At 37.0% G+C, this 10,522-nt stretch overlaps 1 protein-coding gene across 1 annotated transcript; it reads right to left on the bottom strand.

Annotated features, from left to right (window-relative positions):
- Positions 1–4,091: 4,091 nt before the first annotated feature.
- On the bottom strand, positions 4,092–10,306 carry LOC105059341 (sorbitol dehydrogenase). The gene is made up of 6 exons (XM_073249975.1): positions 10,131–10,306; positions 9,506–9,573; positions 8,017–8,253; positions 7,199–7,489; positions 4,757–4,944; positions 4,092–4,565 (listed from the first exon to the last, which is right to left on the bottom strand). The coding sequence occupies exons 1-6, from the start codon at positions 10,237–10,239 to the stop codon at positions 4,373–4,375; spliced, it is 1,086 nt and encodes a 361-aa protein (XP_073106076.1). The 5' UTR covers positions 10,240–10,306; the 3' UTR covers positions 4,092–4,372.
- Between the last annotated feature and the right edge of the window lie 216 nt (positions 10,307–10,522).

Raw genomic sequence — 10,522 nt, 5'->3', positions numbered from 1 at the left:
GCCCAATCATTAATTAAATGATCAAATCAAATAATTAATGATTAATTCAGCAATACTTACTCATTGTTCTTCCTCTAACTTACTAACTTTTAGTAAGTCATCTCTTGTAATTTTTATAACTTAGTCCAATCATCAATCAAATTGATAATTAGATTTATTCATGAATCAAATTTATAATTCAATTATTTGATCAAGTCAAATTTTTTTTTTGTGTAACCTTATAGATTCTATTCTGTCTGATAGTGAGACATATCATGATCTCCATTATGAATATTATTAAAAAAATTTTCAATAGATTAGGATAATTTCAACTCATCCATTGAGAATTATTGATCATCAATTAATTCTCACAATTCTCACGATCTATCAGTGACACCTAACAACATGTAGTAACAATCCAGTAGAATGAAAGAGTCTGAACCTCTAGATGTAGTTAACGTATGATTCAGTTCTTTTATTGTGAGTCTCGACAAGACAGAGATTATGAAAAACTCATCAAATCTGTCGTATATAAGATTTAATTAGTTTGAGTTCAACTCATGATTTCTCATGAAAATTTTTTTCTATTAATCACATCGTCGTGGTCATGGTCTTTAGGAACTCAGCTTCATAAATCACTTAGGACTACTCCTTAACTATTAAGGTCGATAGATCCCATCTAAGTGTGCATCCTCTCCTACATCAAACCTACTGTAGCCAATATACATCGTAAGGATCCACATGACTAGGAGACCAAGTAAATGTATAGTCAAACTACAACAATCTTATTATGAATAGCCGAGGCATCGTAAGTCAAAAAATTATTCACACAACTACTGCATCGAGAAAGTTACTGATGAATGAGTAGACATCCAAGTAATTTCTCATTTTTGATCATGCTCAGTACTATTATTCTCTAACAATCATCTGCACTCTCGTTTAGTATCTTCACACTGTTGACTCGAGACTTGTCTATTCTAAGAGAAGCAATCCGTGTACCAACCTCACTGGATCACTCACCGTCCCTGTGATGATCCATCGATCGGGAGTAATTTAAAAATTAACCATTAATGACATATATCTCAAATTCTTAACTCTTAAGAATATGTGTCATCATTTTATTCATTTCTTGGATGATTCAATGACACATAACAAGAATAGAATAGAAAATTATCCAATTTTATTAATAAATAAATGAGTCAAGTATAAATTTATATCCTAAAAAAATATAATGTGTCAATCAGATTAGCTTCTAAGACACACATCTAACACGATAGTCGGTTTGGCCGACTACTTCCTCTTAAGGCTTGAGGATGTCTAGACGAGCAAAGTAGAGTCAACTTGGTTGGTTGGAACCACTAACGTAGAACTTGAGCCATGTTCGCACATCGATGCCCTGATTTGTGCCCATCTGGGGGCCTGCAGCTCCATCGGGATGGGGTTATCCGGGGAGCTTAGGTCTTTGCGGCATCATTGTGCTGTGACTATTATGTAGCAGCTACAGATGCTCAGACTTGCCCCACCATGGTGCTTGGCTCTGGTGATCGATGGCAGACCATTGGGGGTGGTTCCTCCATAAGAGCGCCACGTAGAGATGACTGCTGGCATGGCATCATGGTCCTGAAACTTGATCTTCACCATCTTTCTCTTGGGAATGGGGCTAAACTGTTCGAAAATATTTTTTCTCTAGTGCCAATCTATTGCTACAGTTTTCTGACTAGATGATGCAGCGAGAGTAGCTAGACCAAATAGTGTTGGCTCTTGCCGAGTTAGAGTAGCCGGTCTATGATCAGAGCACCACGGACCAGCAAGAAAAGTCTGAAAACACCGGAGAAGATGATGGGGTTCTCCGACAGGAGATCCTCTGATGATTAAGTCTGTTGATCGAAGAGATGAAACAGAAGAGAAAGGTGGAGTGAGAGAGAGTTGAGTCCAAAATCCTCTCTGTCTTCTGAGGGGGAGCACCTCTCCCCTTCTCTTTCTTCCCCTAGCCTCCCCCTTTTTTTGTCCGAGGGGGTCTGCTAGATGGCTGGCATCTACCAGAGTTGAGATAGTGACTGTCAAAGCTAGGATGGTGGGTGTCATAAGCAATTGCAGAGCCTGTCACCTACATTTGATGGAGTAGTGGGTGTCGTCAGGCTGTTGCAGAGCCTGTCGCCCACGTCCAGAGAGATTGTGGGTCCATGCAGTGAGATGCCAACCTAGCGAGATCCATTCGCTATGTGCTTGTCCGATCTGAGCGACCGCTTATAGGGAGCCCAGGCGGAAGTGGTATGGGATTGATGGAAATTCAACAATATAGGCATCACCACGTTACCGATCTTATGCGGTTATTGGTTAGGCACCGATGTTTGTGACACTATTAGGGTCACATAAGGTTACTCAAACCACGTGCTTTGAACTATCAGGTTATGATGCCATGTGTCAGCCACGCCTTCGAATGGACCAAATATGGTATAACAAATAGCATTGCTTTTGTGTATCATATGTTCTTTGAAATGATAAAGCCATACTCAATAATCATTATGGATTACAGATGCATGGGGTTGATTTACAATTTAAAGTCTTTAGTTTTGGTAAAAATTTACAGCCACCCCTCCAAGTTTGGGCCAATTACATTGATATCCCAAAAGTTTAAAGAGTTTCAATTAGCCACTAAAACTTCATTTTCGTTGCAATATGAGCCAGCCATCCATTTGGATACTGACAACATTAATGAAGTGAGAACAAAGGCCAAAATACTAATAATTTACAGAAGTTAAACCATAGATTTCACGGATCTAGAAGTGCTCCATTCCTTATGATACATCCATCTACATAGATCTTAAAGTACTCCATCCTTATCATCCATCTATCTGTATAGATTTCAAAGCACTCCATCCTTCATCATTTATCCATTTGCATGAGTCTCAAAGCATTTCATCTTCAGTCATATTCATCCACTTATGCAGATTTGAAAGTACTTTATTCTCTATCATCCATCCACCTATATATATCTCAAAGCACTCTATATATTATCCTTTATTCATCTATATAGATCTCAAAGCACTCAAATCTTTATCATCCCTCCACCTGCACAAATCTCAAAATACTTTGTCCTCTATCATCTATTCACCTACATAGATCATAAAGTACTCTATCATCTATCTGCTTGCATAGAAAAACATAGTAAGCATGCATTGAAATTCTTTGGATCATTGTTGAAGCAAAAGGTACATGCTTATCACTAAACCTCGCTGAGCAAGATGGAGGGAAAAAAAAAAGGATTACCGAAATAAATGAAGTATTACCTCTTTGAAATATGATAATTTAAATTTTTGCAAACACACAAATGCACCCATAGATAGATAGAGAGAAGGATTAGATGTTAGCATAACAAGAACCAACTTTTTGAAGCAACCATCAAAGCAAAAGTTGAAAACTTTAAAGACTATCATGTCTCAAGTTTAGAGGCTGTAGAAAGGCAAAAAGGGACATTTTTCTCCTCCACTTTGCTCGTGAACTAATCTTATTGTTGAATACCTTCTAGAAATTAGGTGTATCGGAGGCTAAAGCTTAGAAGGAATTTTGTATTTTGTAATCTTCCTTTTTATATGGTAAAATTTTTGCACCGTGTTTGATCATGGATGTAAATCAATAGACCAAACCCACATAAATATTCTATGCCCTTGTTCTTCTCTCTTTTTCCTTCTTAGTTCATTATTCTCCCTGCCATTGCAACAACAAGAAATAAAGATGATGGAAGCATTTATTAACCAGATAGAATCATTTTGCACTTCTTATATGTTTGATCATAGAGTGCATTTTCTTATTGACAAAAACAGTGGATATCATTTTATTAAAGAAATTTTGGAACTCTTCGCTTTGACATTCAAAGCAGTTCAGATATAGTTTTGGCTAAACATAGATTATGTTTTACATTAAGGAAAAACAAATGAAGATTGCGTTTAAAATGTCAATAGCTGCAATCTGATCAGCACTTGATAGTTTGAAAGCAGATGATAACAGAAGATGAATTTCTAGTAAGGAGCAGTGGGGGAAAAAGACACGTTAAACAAGAAAGCAGACGCAAAGAAAATTGGATTTTTAAGTAAAGGAGTATAGAGAGAGGATGTTAAACACAAGAAATCTCATTATAACACCACAATGGAACTCTTAATTATACAGAGGCTGTACTAACTTTATCCCATAGGATACATTAAACCATTATTCCCATACAACAAGAGACAGATCCAGACTCTACACTGATTGCTCATGTCTTGACGGCTACAGATTAAACTCATACACTCACTGGATTCACTTTTATCTCATAGTATGGCATCAAACCGTTATTCTATTCAAACAACATTAGATACAGATCCAGACACTACAATCATGGCTCATGTCTTGACAGCTACAGATTAAACATCACCTTGATTGCATCACAACCACGAGCACTGACCTCAAAAGCTTCCTCCACCTCCTTCTGAGAAAATCCAAACCTGTGAGTTATCAAAGGCTTTACATCAATCTTTCCAGTCCTCAGGAACTCAATGCACAATGGCCAAGTGTCCTTGTAGCGGAAGACACCAACTATATCAACCTCTCTGTGTCAAAAGATAGTATTAAAATATAAGCAATTGCCACATCAAGTTCATGACAGAATATTCATCTTATTAAGTTCAATAGCCTATTTTGAAAGAAAAAAAAAAGGGAAAACCAAGAAACAAGGTTAGATGGCATTTTCTCTCATGGCGATAAATGAGAACTAGGGGAGTGTTGATGGAAATGACAATACCTTGCTGCAGCAGGAGTAAGGGGGACAGTCAGGTCATGGTGGCCCATTCCCACAAGGCAAACTCTACCACCAGCACGAGAAGCATTGAGAGCAGTCGACATTGTTTTGCTAAAACCAGCACAATCTATGGTGACATCAATATCAGCACCCATAGCCTTTTGTATTTGAATAACGTCCTCATCAACATCCTATTACAGAATAAAGAGAGAAACTTACGAACAAGAAGTCACGCAAAAAACAATTGGTGCAAATGCAAATGCAACAACTATGAATTACAACTTCATGATTTACATAATTTTAATAAATAATAAATAATTGTTATCAACTTTGACTACTTTCTGGATTGTTAGCTTTGTTCTGAATCCTCTGTAGGATGTATCATGAGTCAATATAATTCCTTGCCCTTTTCCATGTAATGTCGATTCTACCAAGCCTCTTGCATAAACCCTTTCTTGACAACACATTTTACATACTCCTATAAAGATGGCAATATATCTCAATTTATTGTATCAAATGTTCTTCAAATGACATGTCCATTGCTAAACATGCATAAAATTGTATCAAGATTTTGAATGTTGAAATATCACCTTGTTCTTTCACCTACATAAACATTCATGCTAATGCACTTGCAAATTGAATTTCACCTCTCATCAGTGCACCAGGGTCACTACTCGGTAGTGTCCCCACTCACAACAATAACCACATTTTGGCCACACAAACCGTGTGTAAGAAATTAGGTATATCAAAGCATGAACTATGCTAGCATATGTAAATAAGTAGTTCTCATTTGTCAAGAAAAGTAAAACAATAACAGCAATCCTCTCTCAGATGACAACTTCATTCATCAGTAGGAAGTCGGAAATTGTTGTTCTTAAACATTACTTTAGGGATATCTTTGGTGAAAATTTTGTTCATAAATCTTGCTTTCTAATTCCTAGGAAGTGTATTTTGGCATCAGAGATTCAAAACTTTGCGTCCCCCCACCATGCAGTTAAACTTAAAATGAAAGAAAGACATATAGCTGATGAAACTAATTGATGAGTCTTGAGTCATAATTCATTGTCAAGGACCAAAAAGTTAAAAAGCCATACTTGTGAAAATGCCCATTGTTATTGAACGGCATTTTCTTGCCCTCTCCAAGAACTTTAGTTAGTAACTTGGTAACTTACATTGCATTTGCAAGCACTTTCACTTTTCCTTCTTCTAAAATTAAACATTGAAAAAATTATGTTTCCATTTTGTTCTAAAATTCTCAAAAAGCATAAACATGTTTGGTATAATGAATTATTTTATTTTTGTAAGGAAAAAAAAATCAAAAACTAATCCCTTTTCCACCAGATGGCAGTGGCAATGGGAATGATGGTGACGATGGTGACAACAGCATGCAGGCAGTGGCTGTGCCAATGGTGGAGGTGATCATGTTGGTAGTAATTAGTGGAGGAAGTGGCAAAAGTGGTGGCAGTGATGGCAGCAGTGATGGAGGTGGCAGCAATGCAGTGATAGTGGTCGAAGAGGCAGCGGTGGCGGCAGTAGTGGTGGTGGTGGCAGTGGCTGTGCCAGCAGTAGCTGTTGTGTTGGCCATGGCAGTGGTGGAAAGGATATCAAGAAGTGGGGTTTCCACCTAAAAACTTTAGTTCCCTCTCCTTTATAAAAAGGGAAGGAGCCAAATCTATACCATAATTATCCAAGTTGAATTTTTGGGATACGCCACCCAAGGATCTAACACAGAACCTATGGTTGCCACACAGATGGAAACAACCATTGGAACAAGTTCTAATTCATTTTAGTTCTCTGTTTCTAGAAAAGGTGAAACCAATATTTTTTGTTTTAACCCTTTTCAGAAATTTTGAGAATATTTTTAAGAAATAGAAAATAAAACAGGAGTACCAAACAAGTTTTTTTTTCTTTTTTTAGCTTTACATGCTTTGAGTCTAAAAACAGAAAATGTGCTAAATAAAGGGACACCAAACAGGAACTTAGTTTCATGTTCTGGAAGCCCTGAGTAGGATGTGATCTTCTGTAGAACAAAAATTAACTCTCTTTGTTACTACAAGTTCTCAGCATGTGCTTCCTAGGATGAAAAGCAATCTACATCATGTTTCATTTACAATGTGTTTGTTAATCTAAAGTTAAAGCAACCTTCCATTGTACTTTTATGCAATTAACTCATATGTAAGAGCTTGTCATACAAGAGAGTGCACATGGTGTTGACAAATTAGGAAAAAATAAGGGACAGGAACAAGGAATCAAGATAGCTACTGACATATAAGACATAATTAAAGGGAAAGAAAATATTAAGTTCATGTTACATTTATAAGTAAAAGGCTCTCATCAGATGTTAAAATATTTTCAAAGTTGGTAACAGAGGGAAAGTGAGAATTTTATGGCAATTCATACCATAAGCAACAAGGAAACATAAAAGGAAGAGAAAAGTAGTAAAACCTCCATGTTTGTAGAAACTTTAACAATATCATCTGCTCCAAGAGACTTTGCAACTGATAAACGATGATCATTAACATCTGTTATAACTATTTTTGGAGCACCAAAAGCACGAGCTGCAAACATTGTGACTAAGCCTATCGGTCCAGCTCCCATGATAAGCACATTTGTCTCTGGACCAACACCAGCACGACGACATGCATGGACCCCAACACTGAGGGGCTCACACATTGCCCCTTCCTCCAAGCTTACATTGTCCGGAAGCTTGAAACAGAGCTCAGCAGGATGCACCACCTGCCAAGAAATGAGAGAGATAATTAGCATCCCGCAAGAAATCATTTTAGCCCGAATCTGAAAGCTTTGCTGCAATTCTGATATAATAATTGTTAAATAGGGAAACGCATGAATAAATGATGAGTAAAGCAGAAGAATATAAAACCTTCAAATTTATAGCATAAAAAATATTAAGAGACTCTGAAGCTAGGAGATGAGAATTGTGACTGCCAGTCCTGCTCTACAATCATGCATTATTCTATCTACAGAAGAAAGGTAGAATGTACTAGGATATGATTCCACCAAAAAGAGCTTTTTTTTTTTAATCTATTTTATTCCTACAGTTTCCTTTTGGATGAGTAGCATGATAGTATAAGTCTGGCTAAATGGATTTACTTAACATCAACATGGTTATCAAGGTTAATTGGAGTTAATTTATGTAGTAATATTTGCTATGTAATCCTTGCTTTTAAAGCACCGATTATATATATTATAACAGAAGCCAACGATGGGGTAAAGAATTGAAAAATTCTCAAAAATATAAATACCTGATTAGCCAAGGAACCATGAACAGGAGGAGTGGCAAAGAACTTCATCTCCTCACAGAGGTTGTAACGGCCACCCTTGCAGTACTTGCAGCGTAAGCAGCTGATCCCTGGTTCTAATGCCACACGGTCACCTACAGTCAGGGACTTCACCTCACTGCCCACCTCCTCTATAACCCCAGCACACTCGTGCCCAATTATCATAGGTTCTTTGACAACAAAATGGGCTAATCTCATTGTCTGCAGTTTCAAGTAACATTAACAATATAAGTTAATAACTACATCCATATGTAAAACTCAATTAATCAATAGACTTATTGGTAATAATGGCTAATAAAACAAGAATTTAGAGGTGTCTAATCCCAAGAATTTCTCTTCTTTTAATTCTGTTTACCATATAATCTGGTGCAAACTTTCAGCATGCATTCCCTTCTTCAACAAGTATACTCAAAAAGGATATTGAAGCACTATTTTCTCCTTGTAAAACCACCAATCATTCCTAGACATCTGAGTGATTTCTTTCCCTTTTCTCTTGCATACATTCAAAACTATTAGCCTATGCTCTGTGATTAGACTCTCTGCAGGAAAATTTTCTGTAATGTCTTTTGAGCAAAAAAGAAGGTTCATTCTATGTCACCTAAAAAGTTCTTTGAACACCAATCTTGCCTTCTTTCTTAGAGACTTACAAATATCTATTGTCCTCCTAAACAACTTCTGAAAGACTACAACACCATTCGAAATATTATATTATTTACCTGCTCACACTGGATTATAAAGTTGTGCAGATTCAGTGCTAAGTGTTCCATCATACTCCTATCTCCAAACCCTTCCATCACACTATACTCCATGTCCCATCCTACTCATATAAGAATATTCCAGTATACATTAGAATGACACCAATTTATCACATGTACCCTACTACTACAAATATCAGATATCAAATATGTGTCTCATATAGGATCAGTCTCTATTTAACCCATCACTAGGACAGAATGCACAGCCTGTTCGACTGTTGATGAACAAACATCCATGCTTCTCAAGTTGCTCTTTTACAGAATTGCAACCTGTAGATCTCAACAAACTATATTTAACAATTCACCCAACTTTTTTGTCCATGATCAGACTTCCTAAATTCTAATATAGCTCTCACATTCAATGATATGCCACTGTTTATGTAGTTCTCTTAAAACCTAATTATCTTGAGAAATGAAATAGCTATCTCTTGTACCAGTCTATTTTCTATCTATAAACATCCCTTCAATGGTAAATTATAATTCCTATAACAACATCACCTCTGAAGCAGTTGTGTCTATTGACTAATGGAACTTCAGTACAGACCCAACAACTAACTAATGAACAGAGATACACAACTAATAATTCCGGAAGATATCATATCCCTGGAGATAACATCAAATTCTTAAAGTGGATTAGGTCTCCCTCTTGCTTTGCAGTTTCTAGGCGGAGTAAGATCTGTGGAGATGGAGAGATGAACCTTGAGGTAATGAACATCACTTCCGCAGATACCCACAGCCTTCATCCGCACCCGAACATCGTGAGGACCTGAAAACAGTCAATTTTGTTATTCAAGAAAAGACAGAGGATCCTTAGGATGATAATTATAACATGATCAATGAAGTTTGGCATGTTTTAATCTAGAAAGCACAGTAAGCCATGATCATCACGACCACCACCATCATATTTAAACTCCACCAGTTTATCCACAAAATTTAAAAGGGAAAATAATTCACCATTAATCTTGTCTGCATAGAAGATCAAAACATAAGAAAGGAAAGAAAAGGTAATCCCTCGAATGATAATCAGTTTTTTCAAGAGGATCTCGAAAACACAAACTGTGATCATCACAATCATCATCACGCTTAAACACCACTGGTTTATCCACAAAAAATTTGAAAAGAAAAAAAACTTAAGATGAATTCACTGAAAACATATATATGACATAAGAAAATCAAAAGAAAGCAGGTCAAACTCATAACACATACGATATACATATGCAAGACAAGCCATGCATGCACCAGAAAAACAAAACTATTATCATCTTATGAAGAACAAAAATGGGAGAAGAAATAATAGGAAGAACGAAAAGAGGTGATGGATACCAAGAGGTGGAAGTTGGTAAGGTTGGATCTTAAGGGTGTTGATGGACACCAACCAGGCTGCCATATTCTCCTCCTTACCATCTCCACTTCCTTCACCACCTTTCCCCATCTCCTTCACCCTCTTTCTCCCTATCACTCTACTGAGCTTCTAATCTCTTGGAGCCTCACTTGGTAGTGTGGGATGAGACTTATAGGCCCCAAGGGTCAATTTCAGAAGGTCTATTCCTGCCTTCTTGGGACCTTATCCCGCCGTAGGGTTGGGCAGGATAACTTATTCTCATGGATCGAATTTGTTACAGGCCCACGTATCACGAACTGGTGTCCATACCACCACAAATTTCAGGTATTGAATGGGTTTTGACGGATGGATTTTGTTAGGTGCTTGATAGCTG

The sequence above is a fragment of the Elaeis guineensis genome, chromosome 16 (assembly GCF_000442705.2).
Source record: "Elaeis guineensis isolate ETL-2024a chromosome 16, EG11, whole genome shotgun sequence".
In the NCBI taxonomy this organism is placed as follows: Eukaryota; Viridiplantae; Streptophyta; class Magnoliopsida; order Arecales; family Arecaceae; genus Elaeis; species Elaeis guineensis.
Note: the sequence above shows the minus strand (reverse complement) of the source record. Positions and strands in the feature narration are given on the sequence as shown.